This window comes from Silurus meridionalis, chromosome 7, assembly GCF_014805685.1.
Source record: "Silurus meridionalis isolate SWU-2019-XX chromosome 7, ASM1480568v1, whole genome shotgun sequence".
NCBI lineage: Eukaryota > Metazoa > Chordata > Actinopteri > Siluriformes > Siluridae > Silurus > Silurus meridionalis.
This window is the reverse complement of record NC_060890.1, coordinates 6922247-6949154: the sequence shown is the minus strand read 5'-3', so window position 1 is coordinate 6949154 and position 26908 is coordinate 6922247. Positions and strand designations below refer to the sequence as shown.

Here is a 26908-nt window from a genome sequence, read left to right as displayed (position 1 = left end):
AAGTCAACTAAGTTTCAGACAGGATAGCCAAGAGACCAGAGTCAGCAGAAAACTGCAACGTCTGCAAAAACCCCCAGAAAAAAAAGGCCTGTCCTCGTGATCCTCAGTACTTTGAATCCTACATAGCAGCAGTTATTGCTGTTTTGTTAAATATTTCCTCACACTTTTTACTGAGGTGGAGCTGTAAAGATGTGTGTGTGTGTGTGTGTGTGTGTGTGTGTGTGTGTGTGTGTGTGTGAGACACATCTATCCATGAGCATTTCTCTGTCCATGCCTAAAACATCTTTTAGCAGCTCTGATATTGAGTCTGGAGATCTCAAATCCAGTCCCTCTGCTACGTGCAGTATTGTGATATATGACCTCCTCATCCTACCCTCCAGATCAGTACACTTCTCTTATCCAGATCAGTACACTTCTCTTATCCAGATCAGTACACTTCTCTAGTCCAGATCAGTACACTTCTCTAGTCCAGATCAGTACACTTCTCTAGTCCAGATCAGTACACTTCTCTAGTTCAGATCAGTACACTTCTCTAGTCCAGATCAGTACACTTCTCTAGTCCAGATCAGTACACTTCTCTAGTCCAGATCAGTACACTTCAGTCCAGATCAGTACACTTCTAGTCCAGATCAGTACACTTCTCTTGTCCAGATCAGTACACTTCCCTAGTCCAGATCAGTACACGTCCCTAGTCCATATCAGTACACTTCTCTAGTCCATATCAGTACACTTCTCTTGTTCAGATCAGTACACTTCTCTAGTTCAGATCAGTACACTTCTCTAGTTTATATCAGTACACTACCTTTGTCCATATCAGTACACTTCTCTTATCTAGATCAGTACACTTCTCTTGTCCATATCAGTACACTTCCCTAGTCCATATCAGTACACTTCTCTAGTTCAGATCAGTACACTTCTCTTGTCCATATAAATACACTTCTCTAGTTTATATCAGTACACTTCCTTTTTCCATATCAGTACACTTCTCTTGTCCAGATCAGTACACTTCCCTAGTCCAGATCAGTACACGTCCCTAGTCCATATCAGTACACTTCTCTAGTTCAGATCAGTACACTTCTCTAGTCCATATCAGTACACTTCTCTAGTTCAGATCTGTACACTTCTCTTGTCCATATTAGTACACTTCTCTAGTTTATATCAGTACACTTCCTTTGTCCATATCAGTACACTTCTCTTGTCCATATCAGTACACTTCCCTTGTCCATATCAGTACACTTCCTTTGTCCATATCAGTACACTTCTCTTATCTAGATCAGTACACTTCTCTAGTCCAGATCAGTACACTTCTTTTGCAAGAAATATATTTTTAATATATTAAAAATATATAATCTATCTATCTATCTATCTATCTATCTATCTATCTATCTATCTATCTATCTATCTATCTATCTATCTATCTATCTATCTATCTATCTATCTATCATCCCCCTCCCCTACATTAAATGTTAGTTAGTGTTAATTGCAATTATATTATTTGAAACACTTTTGATGTATAATTCCATGTCTGATCTCTTCCTTTGCAACAATTGACTGAGGATTGCTTTAACATGACTTTTAGTAAGCTGCAGGTTGAAGGGAAAGTTGTGTGAAGTGAACGCTTGTTGTAGACAGGAAATGTTTAAAATCACTGAACAAAGTAGAGTTAGATGGGGCAGTAAAAGGGGTATAGATTGTTAGTTACATATTCAGATTTTTGGAATCTCACAACATGAAAAATCCTCAAGCCTGAAATGTTGGCACATGGGACACACGTGGCCACCAGATGGCGATGTCATCAAACTATCAGAGGACAGTAGCCACGTTTACATGAAAAATTTTTTGTCATTCGGATTAAAATAATTTCGATTGAAAGATTCGGTGGACTTTACATGAATCGATATGGTGTTTCTTTGAAGCATTTCTCAAACCATCCTTAATGTTTGCAAACCAGTAAATGCATTTCCCAAAACAATTTTGAAAAACAGCATGACAACATTTTGACGATCTTGTTTGTGAACAATCACAAAAGGTTTTTTTAATTGTTCACAAACAAGATCGTTAAAATTGTTTAGTCATGTTGTCAGTATGACGCTGCACAGTTTCAGTATTTCCTGATATAAACTACGAATTTGAATTTCTTCTGTATGGCATCTGTACATTTCTGCAGCACAAATATATTCATTTAATTGCATATTTGATTTTTATTGGTTGCATGAGACCAGACATGATTTACACTTTTACTGTATTGTACTAGTGTTCATTTGTTTTTTTTGTCTGTTCATTCGTTTACCGAAATTGTAATTCTATGTTTTGCTCTGTCTGTCGCCAATTGAAGGTTCACGAGATTCACCTTTGACCTGTTTTAGAGAACTAGTTGATCATTAGTTGATCTGATGCCATTCACTAGCCTTCATTAGTGACATTCAAGATTCATCAAGTCACATTTAAATGTAAAGAAATGTAACCTTGACAGATGATGACAACTGGTTTAATTATTTTGCATTTAATGACTTATGCAATGAACTGATGCCTACATTTGTTAGGGGTTCAGACCATTCAGGTGAAACCAGTATAATATATTTTAATCAACTTGACATAAACAACTGATAATGTAGGAAACAGCAGACAATTGTACACAATCAATTAATACATGTACTGAAGCATTCACAATTTGATCAACACAACAAGAAATGTTTTTATGATGAGCACAAGTGACTACATGATGTGGAGGTTGAACAGGTAACTTTGAGAATTTCCTTTCTAAACTGAGAAAAACTGTAATCAAGCAACTGCATGAATTTCAAGTCAAGTCAAGTCAAGTCAAGTCAAGTCAATTCAAGAGGCTTTTATTGTAATTTCTACTATACACAGTGGTCCAGAACCCTGGTGCTACACTAAACAACATAGAGCTACAACACATAACATAAAGCTACATAAAGTGCATCGAGTGCAACCCAGTGCAAACAGTGCAGACGAAAAACAGTACAGACAGACAACACAAGACAACACAAGACAAAACACATAAACCAAGATAGCAAATTTGTAGGCAAACTATAGCTGGGATTTGAACAAAAGGAATTTGTAGGCAAACTGCAGCTGGAAAGAATGTGCAAAAGAAGGCTGCAGGAAGATGAGATTTTTGGTGGATGTGCATCTCTAAGGAGCATCTCAATACTTCCCCTCTCTCCTCCGAAAAGCAGAAGGATGTGGATGAAGGTCCGTAGTAAAGACTGATGTGAGCGGGTTGTGTTACTGGAATTTAGCGACCTGGAATGGAAATGAAACTTTTGCATGAGTCGCTGGTCATTCACACGTTTGTGTGGACTGGTAGAGGGATTTATGACCCCAGAAGAAGAGATCGTCAAAAATCCAATTCCGCTTATTATGAGTGTCGCTTTAGGGTTGTTTTATACAAACTCGAAATCTGTGCGGATTCAAATTCACTGTGTGCGTAAACATGCTAATGAAGCTATTTATGATTCTGATTCCGAATACCGCGTTGTCGCAAATCAAATCGGTGTTCACAAGAGCACAGTAAAACACTTTGTGTATGTAATCCCGCACGTGTAAACACCATATCGGATTAGATAACGTCGCATGTAAACAGTCCACCGAATCTTTCAATCCGATCGATTTTGATCGTGTGACAAAAAAAGTGTACATGTAAACGTGGCTAGTGTCTCGTGATGAATTTTTAGAATCTACAGACATTTATTAAAGCAAAGTTTTTACCCTTTTTAAAATAGTATTGAATTCTTTACGAGGTTAATAACATAATAAGGTACAATAGTTTAAACATTACCCTCATTGTTTAATGTGTTGCAGACATTTTATAATCAAATCATTTTACAATCCGTGTCTTTTATTTGTATTAGTGTTGTTGTGTGAATTGCCACATCCACATATAAAAATATATCAAACCTACAACCATAAAATGACTAGTTTCGCACACAGGCAAGTCTTGTCATGTATCACAGTATTTGAGTTCCTTTAAGGTTTTCCATCTTTTCCAATTGAGTCATGTTATAGGATCTGAATCAGCATGAATCATGTTAAACAAGTCAATTGTCTATTATCTTTAGAAACCTGAAAACAAAGAAAATATTATACGGCTATGCCCACATCCGTATAGCTGTTAAAATAGTCTGCCTCAGGTTGCACAAACTTATTCAAATACCCAAATCAGAGACTAGATAGAAAAAAGTTTGTGGACACCATAAGATTTGTATATGCTTTCCACATTCAGTCCCAATTTGCTGTTATAATAACCTCGACCCTTCCAAAAAGAAGTTCCTCCAGATTTTGTGGAGTGTGTTTGTGGAGATTTGTAGCTCATTCAGCCACAAGGGTGTTAGTAAAGTCAGGTACGGATGTAGGTGAGGTGAGAAGGTCTGGGGTGCGGTCAGCTTTCCAATTCATCCCAAAGGTGTTTAGTTGGTTGGGACCAGAGCTCTATAGCAGGAGATCTTTCCAGTAACCAGTCACCATAATACACACTGTTATTACTGTTTAACTGCAATAATAACAATAACAGAGTATCTTAAACAACACGTGCAATAACAGAAATTAAAAAAAAGCATGCAATATTACCTGTGTGCAATATGTCTGTTAGCGTAACTAATTACTAGTGTTTTTTTTTCTTATTTGTATTTATACATTGTGTTGTGTATATACTGTATATTATATATAATGTCTCTATTCTTTTATATATTTGCATTTCTTTTTCTTTGCTGCTGTAACAGAGAAATTTCCCCACTGTAGGACGAATTAAGGTATATTTTATTTTATCTTATCTTTCATCTTTTTTTTTACTCTTTTTAAAAATAGATTTGTCAAATTCTTTACGAGGTTAATAACTTAATAAGGTGATTGTTTTCGGAGTATTTTTGGTGGCCTAATTTATTAAATATAAAAAAAATTGTTTAAACATTACCCTCATTGTTTAATGGTTCGCAGTCATTTTTTTAAATAATCAAATCATTTTATAATAATGATCTTTTATTTTTTTTATTTTTTTAAATTATCCTCCTACTAATTGTGGAAGTGATACTGTATATAACAGTCTTTTGTAAGAATGCTTTTGTGCTTATCTCAACCGTTCCACAGAAGTGTAAAAAAGTGCATTAAATCGCTTCTGTTCAGCATTTATTATTATTATTATTTTACCCCTTTTCCCCTATAATTTGTCATTTTCTTTAAACCTTAATCAAATGAACTCTAATTGATACAAGTTTTCCACTAAACTCTTCTCCACACTGTTAATGATTGCATAGAATTTCCTGATGGATTTGATATTTTATCATCATCTGCTCTGATCTTCCACTTGACTGCTTCAAGTGCCTGCATGATTGAATTCTTTTCTCCTTGAGGCTCTAGTGTTAATCATTAATAATAATAAGAAAAAAATGTCAAACCTACAACCATAAAATGACTAGTTTCGCACACAGGCAAGTCTTGTCATGTATCACCGTATTTGAGTTCCTTTAAGGTTTTCTATCTTTTCCTATTGAGTCATGTTAATGGATCTGAATCAGCATGAATCATGTTAAACAAGACAATTGTCTGTTATCTTTAGAAACCTGAAAACAAAGAAAATATTATACGGCTATGTCCACATCCGTATAGCTGTTAAAATAGTCTGCCTCAGGTTGCACAAACTTATTCAAATACCCAAATCAGAGACTAGATAGAAAAACGTTTGTGGACACCATAAGATTTGTATATGCTTTCCACATTCAGTCCCAATTTGCTGTTATAATAACCTTCACCCTTCCAAGAAGAAGTTCCACTAGATTTTGTGGATTGTGTCTGTGGAGATTTGTAGCTCATTCAGCCACAAGGGTGTTAGTAAAGTGTATGTAGGTGAGGTGAGAAGGTCTGGGGTGCAGTCAGTTTTCCAGTTCATCCCAAAACGTGTTCAGTCGGGTTGAGGTTCAAAGCTCTATAGCAGGAGATCTTCCACTCTAATGCATGTAAACCATATCTTCAGGAAGCTAGCTTTGGGCACTGGGGCATTGCCATGTTGGAATAGGTTTGGGTCTCCTATTCCAAATGAACGGAATATTTTATTCAACTGCATCTCAGGACATCTTACACAATTGTGTGCCTCCAAGTTTGTGGTAAACGTTTGGGGAAAAAGCACATATGGCTGGAAAAGTGAGGTGTCCCAATACCTATTCCCATATCGTGTTTTTTAGAAAGATAGCAATAGCATGAAATCCTCACACACTTATGCTGATTGATCATCTACCTTTGTTTGTTAGTCAGGTTGTTCTCACATGAAACGGAACATGAAAATTATATGACAAGCTTGGATTATTCCATGGACTTCACAACAAATATAAATATAATATTTAAAAGTTATAATTGTTATGTGCTCAAATGTCTCAATTAAAGGCTAACATTATGAGTACTGTTTTTGCCATTTTTGAAGCCTATACATTCAAACAGTTCAAGCTTTTGGAGAGAAATGGTGCTTTAATCTTTAAGCCTTTGAGTTTCAGTCTCAAGAGTAAGTAATTTTGAATAAATAAAGACAAACATGCCAGTTTTAGAGAAATATATTTTCAACTGTAAATTTGAATTCACAGTGCATAAAAAAACTAATTGCAATGCTTTAGTAAACAGTTAGATTTTTTTGGACAATATTGTACAATTAAAGATGTTTGTGTTGAACTAAAATGCTCACCTAAATAAAGGGCATGGATGATCTACACATTTCTTACAAGAGAAACCACTTAAAATGTTAGCGTATCCCAAAATGCATCGTGTTTTCTCTTGTTTTTGTTGTTTTCAAACTAATGTGCTTCTGTAATTGTCTTTTCTTGCAAAACCTTCCTGTAAAATGAAAATGCTGTCAAAATTAAATACCTTACAATTAGTGTAATTGTTCACAGTGTAATTTTTACCTCATCCTATTGATTCAAAATTTAATAAACTAGCAATAAAATATTTCAATCCTTAGAATCACTTTAAAAAAAGAGTCCAATTAAAAACAGCTTCAAACATGTAATTTTAATGTATAAAGAACACAAACAGCAAAAATATGTTATAAAAATTAGGGACAATATTCACAGTATCTAACTTTTTTATGTATATATATTTATATATATTTATTTATTATACAGTATATATATTCAATCCAAAGTTCTGTACAAAAATGTATTCAGTGTCATTCAGTGCAGTATATAAATAATACATAATTATGTGTTATATGTGTTTTATATATATATATATATATATATATATATATATATATATATATATATATATATATATATATATATATATATATATAAACACACACACACACACACACACACATTTATTATACTTAAAATTTTGTTTGGGTCTTTAAAGGCAGGATTTGCATTAAATAAATGATGGATGTAATAGTATTATACATTAAAAAGCATATTTGTAATATACATACATTTTCAAGTTCAGTTAAGTAAAACCTACGTCCAGCATAATTCAACTTAATGTTCCTCTCTGCATTAGAGAACAAGCACAAAAAAGGACATGACTGCACACTGATGTGTCACCACTGCGGTGTTATTAGTCACAAAATATACCTGAAAAAAGCAGACAAAAAAATCCATTATCAATCTGCATGATGATTCTTTATGATTCATAGTCATTTCCTTCGAGAAGTCAGAGGCCTCTGGGTAATTTTCACTTCCTCTCTTTCAGTCTGTAAAACACAGTGCTTTTAATTCATCATTTTAAAGCACTGATGAACTCTGCTGATCAAAGGATGATACAAAGCATTCAAAAGACTTGGAAAAACTATAATTCATATATTATGACTCATTAGTTTCAATTACAATCTCAATTATTTTAAATTATTTTAAAACCAGACTGTAATATTTCCCTCAGCAGTGCATATGGTAAAATAGATATGAAGTTCTTACCTCTTGCTGTTTTCTAGAGCCAAAGGAGGACAAGGAGGTCTGTTCACCTGAATTTGTACAATAACAAAAAAATTAACCCCAATCAGAAACTGAAAAATACAATAAACTAAATAAAAACATTCATATTGTGATTTATTTTGTTGCTAGTGTGTAATTTCGCTGTAAAACACGATTTCCCTGTTAATTTATCTGTACAAATTTCTTCTCTTTAACTCCAATTGGATATTAGATACTTATGTTTATAAAGCTAAATTGCATATATTTGTTAGTCATGGGCAGTCAGGGAAGGCCCAGGTCTCTGCTGGAAAGCTTATGCCACTCCTCCCAACCACTACCATTAATACTGGTATCGCATGAGTGCTTGTTAGCTTATGTGTGCAGTAGAAGGTAGATATTGCTTATATTGAGTGCCAAAGGAAGCCAGGTAGCTGTCGTTTGACAGAGTTGAGCTGGCTGATAGGTGGGAATTCGCAGGTGACCAAATTGGGAACAAACTTGGGGGAAACAAATGCATCATGAATGCCCTATTAATGTAAACATATATCTTTACTTTAACTTCAATTATCATGAAAAGGTTTGCTTGATTTTCTTCCCTGCAGAAATGTTTTCGTTGCAATATTTAGCTAGTTAAATGAATTTCTACACCCTTCTAGAGGTAGACCGATTCATCAGTTTTGCCGATTAATCAGCACAGATAGTTTATCGCTAGTTTTTCCGGCTTGCGTCCGTTTGCTAGAGGGCGACAGAGAGCGGCCTCAAGAGGCGACTCGCTAGTCCTGTTTGTTTTTACATGTGAGACTGCGCGCTGCACAGAGAGCGCTATATTTATATATTCTATATTATATAAATATATTCATATTTATTTCATTTAGCACATTTTATTGTACACATTTCTTTTTTTTTTGTAATAAAGTTCAGTACTATTTTACATGGAGTGTTATGGGTTTTTTTGGTTTTGTTTTTTTACCCAGTATCGGTCAACCTCTACACTTAACATGACAGAGCAGAATGCACTATGTAGGACCTTTAAGCATAATGCGAAATCATAGTTGAGATAAAGCCACAGGTGCATGAAATTTTGCCAGCAACTAAACAGCTCTCCCCATCATATGAAAAATTGCAACTGGGAAAACCGAAGGCTGATACGTGTTTTCTCTATCTTCATTTCAAACTGCTGCTCTTAGCTGCATCATAATAATCATAAGTGATGTAAAGCACTTATAGTTGATAGCCCTTGAAGTAAAGTGCTATCTATTCTCTTCCTGATACATGTCAGAATTCACTGTGATCCACCTCTTTCACTTAGGAAACAAGACTATTTTTTTGCTCTCTTGGCTCAATTGAGGTCCTCAGATTCGGAATCAGAAACTCTGGACCAAAGGGCAAACATTTTCTTTTTGAGAGTCCTGAACTGGTTTAATCGGGATTCCTTTGAATGTGTTTTGTAAAGAATCAAAAGTTTTTGGTTGCACAGGCAGGTAAAGGTTTAGTAAAGCTAAGAAAAGGTGTACTCATGTGTATGTTCACTATAGCGCAACATGTGGTTCCTCACCTGTTTGGCGCCAGCAGGACGTGGAGGCTTAGAGGGAGGTAGTGGCTTCATCTCAATGGGTAAAGAAATGGATGGAGCTGTATAAGGTGGCTGTTGGGCCATGTTCTTAAGCGGGGGCTGCAAAAGTCAACATGTCCAAATGAATTGTTAAATATGGCATCAGAGAGCACATCTGCTATTTCGCAGACTGCGTTGTATAACTGCGTGCTGCTGCGAACCGAATGAGCGAGAACTCACCTGGGGGGCCGTCCTTGTCGGGGTGCATGTGTGTGAGAAGTTAGGCTTGGTGGCGGTCGAACTTATTAATGTAGGCTCGCCGATGTTGGGGCGATTTTTTACGAACTCTGGGTCAGCTTTTCTATAAACCGAAAAGAATAACATAAATGCGTAGTGTGTTAATTACACACATGGGAAGGACAAAAAGCGAACGCTTGCTGACTCACCGTTTTCGCCTCGAGCCAGTATCCTTTCTCTTTTTACAGTAAATCCAACTCCCAAATCCTGCTGCCAAAACCAACAGAACTCCAGCTGCAACTGAGACGATGAGGATTGTCGTGTTTTTTGCTGCAGACCAAACACACAGCGATCAGCTAGATATTATGATGTGCAAAAGAAACTAGTTACCAAACCAGTGACACTGCATAAGTATACCGTAATTTCCGGACTATAAAGCGCACCTATATATAAGCGCACCCACTGAATTTGACAAAGATTTTTATTTTGAACATAAATAAGCCGCATCTGTCTATAAACCGCAAGTGTCTACACTGAAACTAATGAACTTTACACAGTCTTTAACAAAAGACAGTGTCTGTTACACGGTGTAACGGGTGAAATATGTTGTGGCTCCTTTAAGAGCAGAGCGGCATTTTGGGAATAGCCTGCCGTCGCATTTTTCCGGTATTACTGCATGTGTGCAAGGCCGAGGAATATGTCCTTATTATTTTCTGATGCTCATTTCTAAGTTTCTTTGACTAACCCGTAACACTGTTGCCAAGAAGAATAAAAAAGCACGCGGTTTGGAAAATTGTCTGTGCTTATATGATTTCTGTTACAACTGGAGTTAGTGAGCTCTCCCTTCACCCAGACTCAACGCGTTACAACGGCTTGTATCTACACAGTAGCCGACCAAGAAAGTCATTGTTCACTGTCTTCCTCCTTCCTTTCACAACTATTTATCTCGAGTTTTTCTTTTGGCATCGTCGTGCGTTTAAAAAGCTTTTCTCCCGATGCCGTGCAGCTCAGAACACAGGTGAGGTTACATCGTTCAGTTTTTTGGCTTGAAGTTTGTGAAACCAGGAAAAACCCAGGAAAAATCCATAAATTAACCGCTTCGTTGTTTAAGCCGCGGGGGTCAAAACCTGGGAAAAAAGTATTATAGTCCGAAAAATACGGTAAATAAATCCTGTATTTCCTTACCAGCAGGCACATCTGCGTATTTCACATCGCAGTATGGCGGAGCCCATCCAGGTTCACACTGACATCGTTTTTGATGATCACAAACCTACCAGGACACACAGGGTATTATGGGAATTCTGTTTAACCCTATAATCACATTCTGCTCTTGTCATGACGCCTCTGCAATCGCATTAAGACTCTCACCCCATGTCCGTGACATTTCCCTGAGCAGTCTACGCTCACGTCGTACACTTTCACATCCTGGCACATGTTGTCGAAGCAGACCTGGGACCAAAACAATAACAAATGTGAAGCCGGACAGAGCCGAAAGGTTGCACAAACCCAAAATTCCGGCTTTCTTACTTTGTTCGGGCCACACTTTGTTCCCGTAGGTACCATGCTTAGGTTCTCTTCCTCCGATCGCTCCCCGACAATGTTGCATATTTCTCCAGTATTCGTCAACAACTGAGCTTTTAGACCGGTAATGGGAAACTTGTTACCCCCAGTGCAAAATATACTTCCACAGTAGATGTCTCTGTGAGGAAGAAAAAAAAAAATCATATTAATCACAAAGAAACTTGAAGAAATTATTCAGAGATTTTCATATAATTTTTTTAATTTATTTTTTTATAACCTGGAAAAAAACTTAAAAAAACCTTAAATCTGGACATTTATTTATTATGTGGGGCATTTAAGTTAAACTGGGACTTTTGAGTTTATAAAATAATATAAATATAAATAAATGGAGAGATTCTGCATAGAAAGATTTGTATGCCTGAACCATCCTAGGACAGCCTTCTTCACTTCATCATCAGGGAACCACCATGACTGGGATGGCCACTGATGGACATACGACAGTGGAGCGTCTCATCACCGTACTGTGCTTAAAGACTTCTGTAGATATCCGCGGGTTGTACACCCTCGTTCACAAGAGACTTTATTACCTGTTCCATGCATATGCACTAACACTGCCATCTTGATTAAGGGTCTCTGGACTTATCTGCGACTTGTGCGCCGCTTCAGTAATACGGCACACAAGCCACTTACTACTGCGTGTAGTACCGCCACATTAGCGTCCATTTTTACTCCTTCAATTCTCGGTTTGACTCGAACACCTCTCATATATACTACAGGATTGTCTAAACTTATATCTATCTTTTAACTGCCTGCATCTCAACCACAAATAAAATTCTCTTGAAATTTCTTGATTTTTAATATGTTTACCTTCAGTGTTAAAAAAAATAAAACGTGATGCCACTATAAGTCACCAACATTGTTTGTAACTACCATTTTTTTTCCTATTTCATTCAATTTATTACAGACAAAACTACATCTGTCTGTATATCTGCCGTAAATAGCCACATCATAGTTGCCACATTTGTTAACCTCGCTCCGTTTCGACATAATCTCATCTCAACAGAAAACACAGGAAAGCTGAGAATGTGTGTAAAAACACACACGGTCTGCAGAAAGAGCTTTATCTACAGGTGTCAAAATATATAAGCAGGTTTTCTGACTGTAAGATCACTACTGTCTTTTAAGATTATTACCTGCTACATTGTTTGAGATGTTCCCAATAAAAGGTCGGCTAAAGACGTGTTCTCCATGTCAGATTATACGACAACAATACATCGTTAGATGGATTTTGGATCGAATTACATCCATCAGAATGTCCTAAAAGGCTACACATGTTCAGTGAAAATTACAATTTGGATACTGAAGATATACCGAAAAGCAATTGTTTCTAACCCTAGGAGCAATACTTTCAGCTATATGGAACAGAAGGAGTGCTAACCTAAGGCAGGGGTCTTTAATCTTTTGTAGCAATATTAACAGCCACACATCACCAAGTATGGTGCTCTCAGTGATGCTACTATTTGTAGACGTGGAGGCTTTTAGTAGCTGCTGTTGTCCGGTTTGTTGAAAATAATCCAGTGGTTTGTCTGTCAATGCTGAGAGTAATTATGAGGGCTTCATTGATTCATTAACCGATGTACTGTACACTGTATTACACATATGATGGCTGGAGCATGTGAACTGCCCATTGAGGGACTACCCAATATGTTAGATATGTAAGTCCTCATATTTTTGATGCTGACAAATTTATTGTTGCTTTTTTCCCTTTCTCTCACCAGTATATGTCTCTTTGATATCACCATCGCTTGCTCTTGTCTTCTCCTCCACTAAAGAAACTTTTGAGGGATGCTTGTTGAACACACACTAGCTAAATCTACTACAAATGTGGAAATGAGATTCTCTGAAATTGCACCATATATATTTGGATAGCGGCTCTTTAAGGGCACAATAAATCATACAGCTAGGGTTGTGTGTCGGGAAGAGACTGACGATATGATGCGCATCACAAAACAGGGCCTGCGATACGATATGTTGTGATACACTGCGATACTGTAAGTAAGGAGATATACTGGGGTGTTTCTTATTTTAGGAATAGGATATAATTTTAGGAAAGCCGTCATTAAGAACAAACCTTAGCCAAAAAAACTTTAAACCCGAACACCATTCAATTTGGTCTGATTTGCATTAATTGATTGATTTGAAACTGATTTGCGTTGACTGACTTGATCCGATTGAAATTTTGTTTATGTGCAGTTTGTCTGTCAGGTGGGAAAATGTTAAAATGAAATTAAACAGCTTAGGAACAACATGTGGTGTTTGTGGTTGCACTTTTTATCAGGCGAGGCGTAATTTGTGCCTTAAAGGCTGCACTTACTGAACGCTAAAATTAGTGGTGTACCATTATGCTAGTATTTCCTGTTACGGTATAAGTTTAGAGATAAAGACTGCTATCTATCTAGAGGTCGGGATATAAACTTAAAACGAAACAACTGACATAAATCTTGTATTCATGTAAAAAATATATCAATATTGTGTTTTTGAGAATCGATGCAGTATCGCCAAACTAAATATCGCGATACTCACGTGTATCAATATTTTCTTACACCCCTACATTCAGCGTCAAATCTATAGACATTTTTCCCCAGAATGCCCTGGGACCTGGTAGAAACTGAGGCTAATAAAGTTATGACCTACTGTTTTGCACACCTCCTGTAGCCATATTTGCTCCTTCCACAATGGGAATCATTTTTCCCGAATGTATTCCTGAAAAAGCACACACTCGAACCCACTTTGGCATCTGTGAAAAGAAATTATTTTTTCTGAAATACAAATAATTGTAACTTTGGATTCTGCACTAAATACTTACATATTAATATGATAATTGCATATTATAATAGGAGGAACCTAGAAAACCCAGTGGTGACCCAGGCTGATACATAAAGAACAACATACAGAACCCCATAAAGTCAGTAACCTGAACTCAAGATTGGACGACGGATGAGTCAAGTGATGACCCTAACCAAAATACTGTTACTGTATCATCATCCATACATTATCAATCATCCATGACCAGGAGTCAACGGAGAATGTGCTCTCTGGTTGGCAAGAGTGCCAAAGGAAGCCAAGAGGATTCTTTTTGAGGATCGTTACAACCTGAGAGAAACAAAAATTCTTAAAAAAACGCTTTTATGCACAGGTACCTTTTCCCCACAGTCTCTTGCAGTGTTGGAGATGAGTCGGACATTGACCATTATAGCAGTAACTGTCTCCATAACTGCAAAGTATCCCATTCATTTTAAAGCTGTCCTCCGGACACTTTTCTGACATTCCTGTGCAGTATTCTTCCAGATCGCACTCATTCACTACGGCACGACAAAGACTGCCAGCTTGTTTTATCTGGAAAGAAACAAAAAAAACCCCAGCCGGTTATATACTGTATTATTAAAATTTATATCCAAAAACTAAGCAAAGATCATCTCTACAATTGTACAGTACTTTTTGTCTATGAAGTCATTTTGTTGATTATTGCTCATTTCAAAAAAAGAATTCAACTGATAAATATGTATCTGTGTTACATCTATAAGTCTTACTAATACTTATGCCACCCTGGTGCTTCTTGTTTTTATGGCCTTGAGAAATGACAGAAATTGATACTTTGATAAGACTTATGATGCAATACTGAAAACTAAACATTTCCTGTGCAATGCCTCCAGTTTAATTCTGCTTTCCTCTACTCTTTTTGATGAAAAACATCACAGTAAGCTCGAACATAAATAGTTCGGAAATTGGTCATGTAAAACTACATAATGATTTCCATTATTATTGACACCCTTTATTAATAAATAGAACATGGTTTCTTAATCTACATTACAAACTGTTTGTACTTCTTGAAAACCTTAAACATTTGCTCTCAGTATAGTGGCTCTCTGATGTTGCCTTTAACCGTGTTCTGTTTCCCCCGGGGTATAAAGATGATTTTATTTGTTGTGGAAATTATAGATGAAATGTTGGCTGAAAAAAGGCTTGTCTTTAAATATTTCAAAAAAGGACTATACAGAGTAAGTTGCAACTGCAGAAGACAGCCATTTTTATCTCAATGAAATGGTTGTGGTTCGAAGTTGACCGATTAATCGGTTTTGCAGATTAATCAGCAAAAATCCGCAATAGTTTTTCCGGCTTCCTGTACGCTGTCATTAAAAGAGTGGCCTCTAGTGGCGATGTCATGTGCTGTTTGTCTCTACACATGAAACTTGCAAGAAGATATTATATTTCTTATTTATAATTTAGTAATTCTATAATATATTTATTAATTAATACATTTATATTTATTTTATTTAGCACATTGTCATGATTCAGTACTTATTTTTTTTGTTTGTAATAAAGTTCAGTACTATTTTACATGGAGTGTTATGTTCGTTTAATCCAGTAATTAATTAGTTATTGGCAAGTACGATCCTAGCAAACAGTTTCTGTAGAAATCCACTATCGGTCAATCTGTAGTTCTGGCTAATCACGTGGGATGGCACCCTACCTGGCAGTTTTCACAGCACTCTCCATGCGCACACCGAGATCCGTTTGTGAACTTGCAGGTTTTGGCATTGCAGCATGGGCTGTTACACTCCTGCAAGCGCAACAGGACATTACACAGAATGAGACATCATTACGTTCTTGCCGCAAGAATGCAGTGTATATACAAAACCTGAGCAAGAATTCAAAACATTTCTCGAATGGCCTGAATCAACAGACCCTGTAGCAAATTATTTACAGTGGAAAGAAAAATAAGAGAGCGCTCACGTCTACTGTCCCGCAATCACAGTCCTCCCCAGGGTCGAGGAGAGCGTTACCGCAGACGGGTCCACCATAAAGCCTGTCTGAGCTGGGGCGGTCCAGTAGGCACCCAGGGTTAGCATTCTCCAAAAATATTCGGAGATCTTCCAGACTGCAATCGCTGAACAGCTCCGGGAACACTGCGGCAGCTGAGCTGTGGTAAACAGCACAGGTTCGTTTTGTGAAATGCAAAAAACTTACACATTTAGAGGAACTGCAACACTTTATGCCCTCATTTATTTCACCCTGTTCATCATGAATAGCTTGCACGAATGAAAGATCTTACTTTACAACTTCAGTCATGATGCAGTCAGAAAGGCCACAAGTGCAGCCCTGTACATCATGGGACATACCCATGTTGTGTCCCATCTCATGTGCAATGGTTGCAGCCAAGCCCAATGGACTCGTGCTATGATCCTGAGTAATAAACGAATAGAAATGTTCCTATAATATAGTTGTTTTTTTCCTATATTACATCTTTTAAAAGCATTTTTGCCAATTTGTTTACTTATTTATGCAATACAGGCCTGAGGTTACCTGATTAACACCTCCAGAGGCTTTAGTGCACATTGCAAATTTGTTCGCCAACCCCACTGTGCTCCCCAAAAAATCTGCTCCACTGCATCAAACAGAAGACAAACAACGATAGAGAGACGGTGAAAACACTGCAATAAACTTCACGTGTGACAACGATTTGTGGTCCAGACTCCCAGGTGTAATACTCACGTTACTAATTGTGCGTTATCGTGCTTGACTCTGCTGAGCAGGTCCTTCTCGCGCCATTCTATAAATCTGGTGAGAGTGATATTATCACTCGCACTAACCACGATCTGATCCTCCACATTCCACACCTCCAGACCCACCAGCAGCACACGGATATTGTGCGGACGATAGAACTATGAATAATAAAAGGGGATATAAGCTTAGCTATGAGATATAGAGATATTTAACAAATATCATGCAGGATTTAAACTTGCTTTTACATTAGGAATATTAACACGTTATTTGGATTGGACAAATAATACATTCAAAATATATATAATAGAGATAATACAGTTTTTCTTAGATCAGATATTAAATTCTCTAAATTACTTGTTCAACCTCCACATTATTTAGTCACTTGTGGACCTCATAAATGCATTTCCCATTAAACAGATTTGTGTACAATTGTCTGCTGTTTCCTACATTATCAGTTGTGTATGTACATGTTGATCAAAATATACTTTACTGGTCCTCACCTGAATGGTCTCAACCCTCAAAACATCTCAGCATCAGTTCATTGCATAAGTCATTGAATGCAAAATAGTTAAACCGGTTGTCAGAATCTGTCGAGCTTAAATTTTTTGTGTAAATGTGTCTTGAAATGATGAGTTGTGCAGATAAATCTTGCATGTCACTAACGAAGGGGAGTTTACAGCATCAGAACAACACTATAATGTTAATTAACATCATTCATATTTCTTGACTATTCAGCTTTATTCTCTTTTTAGATCACTCGAATTGTTTCTGTGTCCTCTACCTATTCTAGATTTGTTTGCTTTCATTGTATAAATACGATTTACCTGCATTTGCATCTATCGGTCCTTATGCTGCATTGTATTTTGTTTGTTGGTTTGTTTACATCTGGTTGATGTAAATTCGTCTCTTAAAACCGTTCGAAATCCGAAATGTTCGAAAACCGGACCTAATTATCCCATAAAAAATAATGGAAAACCAATTAATCCATTCCCGAACTCCACCAATACCCAATAATTAACAATTTTTTACTGTTTTTAGCCGTATTAATACTGTCAGGAATCCCCCTGCCACACCCCCTTCGGTGGCTGTCATACCTGGTGCTTCAGGGAATGCCCCGTGCCCCGCCCACATTGAGCTCATCGCAATCGGGCTTCCTCCGTAAAGCACCGTGGATATTATTTATGGACTGCCTTTTGCCGGATTATCCCGATCTCTGTGGGTATTTTGTGTTGGCTCGGTAAAAGTATAAATTAACAACTTTACAAGAGTAAGAAACAAAATGATTACTGTTCTTACCGCTAAATATCACTAATATTGTTCACAAACAGAAGTTGCGATAGATGCTTACTCAGCGATGGTTGAAGCGGAAGCAGTTTCTTCCCCTCGCGCTGGGTTGGGCAGCGTGGGTGGCGTTCGATAACTGGAACTTTGTTCGTCTTTGTTCGAAATTTCGTTCGAAAAACCGTTCGCTAACCGGAATGTTCGATATCCGAGCCGTTCGATAACCGGGGGACCACTGTACCTCGACATTTAGTGAGCTTATAAAATAAAGCCATATCACTACGGATCACCGAATCACTAAAAAATAAACACTGTAGTTGCGGCTATAGCACACGCCAGTGACCTAACAACAACTGAGGTTAAGGAAGTCCAGGAATTGTGTTCTTTAAATGACTATTTTAAGCAAACATCAAAATACAGATACAAATATCTAAAAGTCCAAACAGATACAGATAGTAAGCGACAGTGGCACTGAGTTACACCCTTTATATCAGATATCGCCAGAAAGAAAATACCTTATCAACATGATTTATAGCTTCCAACATCCTTGCCCGTACTCTCTCATCATTTGACCTAAATCTTCTGTACTGCAAGAGAGAAACATAAACCATCACTTGTGACTTATGGCACATGTCAAAGTAGAAGTGAGCCTTTATGTTTGTTTATGTGTCGAAATAAAGTTCTTACTTCGGTATTGTCAACCACTAGAAACAGCTCGACGTATCTCTGGGTCTGAAATGCCGTTCTGCCCTTCTAAAAAAAAAAACAATGAGAAAAAGCTGGTAATCCGGATGATGACAGGAGTCATTTTAGTGGCACATACCCAGCTGCTGCGTTTGAAGAGGGCTGCCACTGTGCGCTCCGGGTCATAAATAGCTACACCAGAGTCTCCATTAGCACTCCTCTTCCTCCGCAGGTATTCCTGCTTGTAGAAGGCGTGGTCTCCGTCAATGCTGTCACTCAGAGGCTCGATCAGGTACATCATGTGCTTTTCAGCCCTCACAAAACCTCTACAGAGCAAAGAAAATTACACACACTAAATAGTCATATGACATATTTATGTCTATGGATATAAACATTCCCCTTCTCCTCTGCTGGATATAAGACTGGACATTACCTCATGCCAGAGCAGATTCCAACACTTACTGACGAATCCTCCATTCCGTCTATATGTCCATGATAATAACAGTGGTCCTGCAAAATAGAAATAATCCCATCTTAACAAAAATAATAAATATAGAATCAGTATAGTATTAAAAATTTTAAATTCATTTGAAGGTATAGAATAATAGCATTAATATGCCTTTGTTCGGATTTTAGTTCAATAAAATAAAGAAGTAGACTCACCTCAAGCTTTGGAGATGTCATCCGAGTTGAACCATCTGCTTCATAATGTATTTCGGTGTAGTTATGTCCAATGAGAAGTCTAAGAATTTATAGAAATTATATTAATATATTTTTTTAATTAAAATTATATATATATATATATATATATATATATATATATATATATATATATATATATATATATATATATATATATAAAAGCCTATGTATATAAAAAGTATTTACATTTATATTTATGGCATTTTGGCAGTTGCCTTTATCCAGAGCGACTTATATTTAACTAATTTCATTAATGATTATATTTATAATAATTAAAAAAATGTACCTATTCTTTTGCAAGTGAACTGTATGGTTATTTCCATTAAAGAACAGCTCATACAGAAGTTTCTCAGGATACTTTTCATGTTTGTTCGATTCCAAATTCTAGGAGAAAAAGCATTTATTGATATATGTATGACATTTATAGTTTCAGGCTGCTTACAGTAACAACGATAAGAATCTGAAATGCATATGACAGGCTTAACAGCAGACGTGACGGCTTTTTATACCAAAAATCTCCGAACCCCAATTCCACCGAAAGCCTTGAGTAATTTAGTGACCTGTTCATTGACACTGTTCTCATGAAGTCGCTGCAGTCTCACCACATCATACCGTTTAACATGACTCATTGAGGGGATCTCAGTAAAGCTTCCTGTTAACAGAAACACAGAATTTTTAGAAACAGCTGAATTTGTAATGGTAACAATTCTTAAAAGATAAAGAATGACACAGTTTTGCTTCTGTCCATTATTTTGACCTTCTGTATTTTAATAAATCATCTTTAACGCATTGAGTCAAGTCGGAACTTGTAAGTCAGTTGCATTACCATTCCTCATTCTCATTTATTCTTTGAAATGAAATGTTTCATCAGAAGCAACATTATAATGCAGTAGCACAGTACACTGGATTATATAAAGTACAAATAGACAACACAATATGTGGAAGTGCATCATATATAATAAAAAACTTAGGACAGTGCATGATAAATCATCATAACTCAACAGAAAATCTGCCTCTGGGTGAAATGATACATAAACATGGTATTCGCTTCCATTGCTACACAGTTGTATATTCAAAGCGATCATCTAAACAATATTGAGGACTGTGTAAAGGACATTAGACAGTGGAGGCTCGATAACATCCTTCTGCTCAACTCAGATAAGACGGAAGTACTTTTACTACGAACGCATGCAGCTGAAGTAAACTTTCCGAATATGTAGCATCTCTGGAGAGTCTTTCTATCTCAGTGTGTGCAGGAGTCAAAGATTGTAAAAGGAGTGCTGTGATTATTGACCCTGGTCTTTTTTTTGAGGCTCGTGTGAATAACATTACCAGAATAGACTTCTTTCCCCTTAGAAATATTGCTAAAATTAGAAATATGATGTCGTTACAGGATGAAGAAAAACTAGTTCATGCTTTGTTATATCTAGATTAAAATACTGTGACGCTTTAATGTTTGGGTGTTCAAATAAGTGCATAAAAAAGCTTTAGTTAGTCCAGAATGCAGCAGCAAGAGTCCTTACCAGATCTAGAAAATATGATCACATCACCCCTGCTTGAATCAGTCTACACTGGCTTTCAATTAAATCTCGCATTGATTATAAAATACTACTACTGACTTTTAAAGCACTTAACAGTCTCGTGCCGCAGTATCTGAGTGTAGAATCCTCATGACTATCCACTAATCCATGCCTACTTAGATCAAAGGGTGCAGGCTATTTGTTGGTACCTCAAATAATGAAAACGACAGTACGGGGTAGATCTTTCTCATATAAAGCCTAACAGTTATAGAACAGAGACATCTTTTATCCCAGAGATCTCTCATGTCTGTGTTACCCTCCTAGCTCTCCCTTTTAGTTATGCTGCCATAGAAAGTCCTCTCCTGAACAGTGTCCTTAAATTTTATACAACAATAAGGATACTTAATAATCCATATCTTTTTTCTGTCTGTCACCCCTCTTTTCTCTGTCTTTCTCTATCGGTTGAGTTAAACATGCTCTTGAGGTACCAGTGACCAGCCCCTTGCCTTTCCTCGGATCTGCCCACTTCATCCTGGCCTACCTAGGACGGTGTTCTCTTCAATTGGAGGCCACTCTGTGCAGCAGGAGACGGTTACTTATCAATTGCCTGGGAATCCATGAAATTTGGATTTGGACTGTACTTAATGTCAACAGTCTTCTACACTGACACAGGACTACAGTTTGTATCTGATCACCATCACTGCACAACTCAACATCGTTTAGCTGTAATACATTTATATTTGGTGCCACCCAGATGAGGATGGGTTCCCTCTTGGGTCTAGTTCCTCTCATGGTTTATTCCTTATGCCATCTCGGGGAGTTTTTCCTCACCACAGTTGCCACTGGCTTGTTCATTAGGGACAAACTTACACTTATAAAGAACATTCTTATTCATTCTATCATTGTTCATTGTTAAAACTGCTATACATATTAAAATTAATTTAATTAAATATATCACAATATTGAGTCCTTTGGGGATAGACGACTTGAAATGCATAGATAGATTACTAGATTGCTAGCTATCCAAATGAGGATTGCCACCCAAATGAGGATGGGTTCCCCTTTTAAGTCTGGTTCCTCTCAAGGTTTGTTCCTCATAACATCTAAGGGAGTTTTTCCTTGCCACAGGCTGCTCATCAGGGATAAATGCATACCATTCACCTTGACTGTTGATTTCTGTAAAGCTGCTTTGAGACAATGTCTGTTGTGAAAAGCGCTTTAGAAATAAACTTGACTTGACTTGACTATCTAGATAGATTGATGCCAAACAAACGAATAAACAAATATACAATCAATCAAACAAACATATAAACACTTAAGACAAGCTTATATATAGTTCTTACATGTGTATAAGACAAATCAACACCAAAAAGTAACTCAAAAGCTTTTCTCATACTGATGTTAAAACAAACCTAAACCTAAACCAACATCCTGGACAATGATCATATTTTAAACTGAACTAAAACATCTCCACCATGCCATATAATGAGAAGAAAAAAATTTGGGAAAACTTTTGAAAAACAAGAACTAACTTAATGCCTCTCATTAGAAGTCAGTGAACAGCTGTATTAGTACAGAAAACTGGATTGTTTATTATTGTAGTATAAGAAGCTAAAAATAAACCTGCAGTAATTAAGCAGAAGTCATGGTTTCTATTTATTGATTTGCTTTTAATTATTATGAAAGCACAATCAAGATAAACGTGAGGTTTTAATATAAAAGTATACAGAATACAGAATAACAGTGTATTCGAGTTCCTTGCTGTCACATGTTTTTCCTATTCATTTTCCCTCCTAAGAATAAAAATGAATCACTTACCCCAGTCATACAGAAAGCAAAAGATGACAGCGATATAACGCATGACTTTTCAGGTTCATAAAGGAGCATAGTTTATTGTTTGAAACGAGAATATGAAAGACTCTAAACACGCGTTTGGTGCAGGCCACGCCCCCTGGATGTGATGACGTAATTGTATAAGAGGGTAATCAGCTGTGGGTGAGTCTGAAACCGAACACACAAACACACACACACACACACACACACACACACACACACACACACAGTTATTTCCCGGAACACTCCCCTGACTCACTTCACTTCTAGTCTGATATTTTTCTGTATACACCCTCATATACATACATGAACCTTTCCTGAACTTCCTGATCCGCGTTAACTTAATACAGAGGAAACTTATATAAGGTTATATTTGAACCAGAATCAGTATTTTACATGTTAGCACTAATCCATCCAAGTCCCCTATTTAGGCCCCCTATTCAGGGACAGAGTACTGTAGCTGTCTGGATCACGTGATATCCTGTAACAAACTGACCATCAATGACTCATGGCATCAGATTAAAGGAAACACCCTCCCTTTTTCTTCAGGCCAGATCAGATAACTTACACTGAACTGTTGCATTACTGTATAAACAATGCCATAATATCAGATTCTCTCTTATATAAACCTCAATCTTTGTGCCCAAAAAAAAGATTATCTTAATAAGTTGCAAATTGGTCCTCCAGCTGCTCCTTATATGTACTTTTAACTTTTCTGGCCTCTTATTGCTACCTGTCCCAACTTTTTTTGGAATGTGTAGCTCTCATGAAATCCAAAAGGAGCCAATATTTGGCATGACATTTCAAAATGTCTCACTTTTAACATTTGATATGTTATCTATATTCTATTGTGAATAAAATATAAGTTTATGAGATTTGTAATTTATTGCATTCCTTTTTATTCACAATTTGTTCAGTGTCTCAACATTTTTGGAATCGGGTTTGTACATTTTGTCCTGCTAGAGTCTGCAAATAATTCCGTTTTCAGGAGAAGTATATGTTAATAATCTATATAAGAAAGAGATTGAAAATGAAATCAGTATAAATTAATAAATAAGTTGTGATTGCATCATTTCACCCCACTCCAAAAGCTGTTGGGTAAGTCAAATAATTATTGACTAATTAATGAACGGTGCTGTGAGTTATCAAGGTGTCATTATGTATATTAAATAATCCTGTTCCTGCAAAGTGCAAAGAGTTCCTGCAAAGAGTTGGAGAAATATCCAAACCAAAGTTCTCAAAACAGGTCTAAGGAAAAGTCCTTGACAGTGTAAAACAGGTTTGCTATAAAAAAACCTAAATGCTGAGCATCCCATTAAACATTGGATATATCCATTAGTCCAAAATGGAAAATATGTCTCAAAAAAAGTCTTTATTGTCAATGACTGTGTAAGGAGGATATCAGTCAAAGAAGCTACCAGGAGGCCAGAGGAAATGTATGATGACATGATGTATGCTTTTTTACCATGTTGATATATCACATCTCTTAGTTCAGCATTATTGTATGTTCTCACCTTACAGAGGACAGATGTTCAGAATTACAAGAGGATTTATAAGATATCAAATAAGAATGTATTGGTGAGAAAATCTCCCACTGTACAATAGAGGGCAGGCTGGAATAATATATTCCCCAGTATTTCTTCTGAACTTTTCCAATGTCCACTGTTATATTAGTAAAATATGTTAGACTGGACTGACATTTTGCACTGCGTGACTCATGTTTACTACAAAAATGCCACCGTGATTCGTTTGTACTCATATAATTACTAAAATTATAGATAATAATAGGCTGATGTGGTGCGTAATGGGCACAGATTGTCTCATATAACAAATCATATAATCAGCAGCAGTAGGCTCAGGATGTGTGTGTGTGTGTGTGTGTGTGTGTGTGTATGAGAGAGAAAAACAAAAATGTGTATAATCAAATACTGAAAAATAAACAGCTGTAATTAGGTAGAGTATTGATTTTTATCCTATGCATATTAGTAAAAGAGCCTAATAATAATAATAATAATAATAATAATAATAATAATAATAATAATAATAATAATGAAATGGCATTGTTGCACACACGGTTGTGTTGCCTTGTACCATCCGAGGAAAGGATTTGTGAATGTTCTCCCCAGGTTTGTTTGAGTTTAGTCTGGTTTTTCGTTTCACTGCAAGTTGTATTCTGCATATAAGTATATTTGTGAAAATCTTGAGTTTTCCAGTTTAATTAAAATGTCCAAAATGTATGTATGGTGCCCTCTGATAAATCAGCACAGGGATGTCCAATCTTATCCTGCAAAAGGTGGTGGTGGGTGCAGGGGTTCGTCCCAATCCAGTGCAAACTGTATGTTATTTTACCTGCTAACTAAGTTAAAGTTGGCTTTTTGTAAATAAAATGAAAGCCTGCACTGACACTGGCCCTTTCTGAATAAAATGAGAAACCACTTGACCAGCATCCTTTCTCAGGGGAAAATCTCCCTTATTGTGTTTAGTGTTGCAATGAGCTCCAGATCCACAGTGACCTCCAAAGAAAAGCAGGTAAGGTGCTTACTTAAGGTGATTATTATTACTGCATAATGATAATGATAGTAATAATAAAAAAAAAAGAATAAAGTTATACAATAATAACGTTAATAATAACAAGGTTTGCCATTTCTTACATTCGTCCTTCATTTTTTGTTGATTGCACTTCATTTTGTTTGTCTGATCAATTGATCCCTGTCTGATTACTGACTACAGGTTTGTCTGCTGAATTAAATTATCAATAAAGGCTTGGACTTTCATCCTTCAGCCTTCACTTTGCGGCATACAGAATGGACGCGTGTTATTTATTCTAAAAAAAAAATCACTGTTTAAAATAATTGTACCGTACTTAAAAAAACGCTTGAATATATTTCCCAGCTGACCCATGACCGCTATTTTATTTCTTATAAAGCACACCAATTATGAACAAAAGGATTAAGTGTTACTAAAAATAAATATGGGCCGAAAGTCTTTCCTTTTCATTCAAAGTAAATGCGTCTTTTTATTCTCCATCACACAAGGAGCTAAAATTGTCCAGCAATAAAAAAATGCCTGCCTTCTACTTGCTATTACATTTTATGAGCGTTTTGAAAATTTACCATTTTAATATACAGTTCATGTAAATATAAGGTCAAAAAATATTTGTATGTGTATACAAGTAATGAAGCCACAATTCAGAATATACTTGTATTTAAGCATTTATTTATTGCCATAGGGGCAGTCTTGAACAGCTTTGGTTGTTCTGGCTGGGAGCCGAACTAATTCCTCACTCGCTTTCTGACTTGTATTAAGCGCTTTATCCTGGTCAGGGTCATGATGGTCCTGAGCCAATACCCGGAACATTGGGTGTGCACAGGGGGGGTTATCCAGTGGCTAGAGCCATTGCTCATTGGCTGAGGTGCCCCTCTGACCAACCCCATAATCCACATCCATCTGTAATTGCGAATCAAAAAAGATGAGGTTATTCAGATATTACAGGACATAGCGCAAATAAAAAAAGATTTTGCTGTAAAAGGAACAGGTAAATATCAAAATGTAAAACAATGAATTGTTTTTGTTATGATCAGCAATGTGCAGTGGTGGGCCGTGCATTTGGTACTTGGGTCTTCAGTGAGGACGTACCTGACTTAATCCACCTCTCAATACCACCACTATGACGTTGCAATTATAGACACCATCAAAACTATACAAAAACGCGATATAACAACACGTGGCATTACAGAATGAGAGGCATTTCACATATGGAGGGTGAATACCATTTTACTAAAGCAAGAAACCCAGTTAAGACTCCAAACCTCTACAATACAACCACAACTGTGCCACATACATCATCTGGAGCAGTTCAGAATCAATATTTGTCTAATAACATGACAAAAACTTAAAAATGTAAATAAAATACAACCTACTCACCAGAGATGCAGACTCATAATTTGCACCGCTCCTCAGACGCTGTAAGCCAGTGGTACCGCTCGTATTCACTGGTCTGGAAGTGGTGAACAAACCCTTTACCAGGCTGAGACACGCTAGCTAGCTTCAGGGTTAGCCAACCTCTCCTCACAATGTCTAGATTTTCTGGAAAATTGATTTTT

General features: G+C 36.7%; 1 protein-coding gene across 4 annotated transcripts; it reads right to left on the bottom strand.

The window, feature by feature from the left end:
- Positions 1-7281: 7281 nt before the first annotated feature.
- Positions 7282-22912, bottom strand: adam8b (ADAM metallopeptidase domain 8b). Of its 4 annotated transcripts, none has more exons than XM_046854722.1 (23): positions 22791-22912; positions 19962-20104; positions 19739-19836; positions 19414-19492; positions 19184-19260; positions 18890-19076; positions 18754-18819; positions 18582-18653; positions 16774-16943; positions 16585-16666; positions 16334-16464; positions 16015-16201; positions 15752-15841; positions 14421-14616; positions 13915-14017; positions 11227-11398; positions 11068-11148; positions 10885-10969; positions 9909-10029; positions 9703-9823; positions 9466-9582; positions 7914-7960; positions 7282-7693 (listed from the first exon to the last, which is right to left on the bottom strand). In XM_046854722.1, exons 1-23 carry the CDS (start codon positions 22831-22833, stop codon positions 7675-7677), a joined length of 2487 nt encoding a protein of 828 aa, XP_046710678.1. In that variant the 5' UTR covers positions 22834-22912; the 3' UTR covers positions 7282-7674. The 4 variants fall into 4 exon arrangements, with proteins under 4 accessions (XP_046710678.1, XP_046710679.1, XP_046710681.1 ...); XM_046854723.1 differs by having other exon boundaries at positions 7282-7574; XM_046854725.1 differs by having other exon boundaries at positions 13927-14017.
- Positions 22913-26908: the final 3996 nt, after the last annotated feature.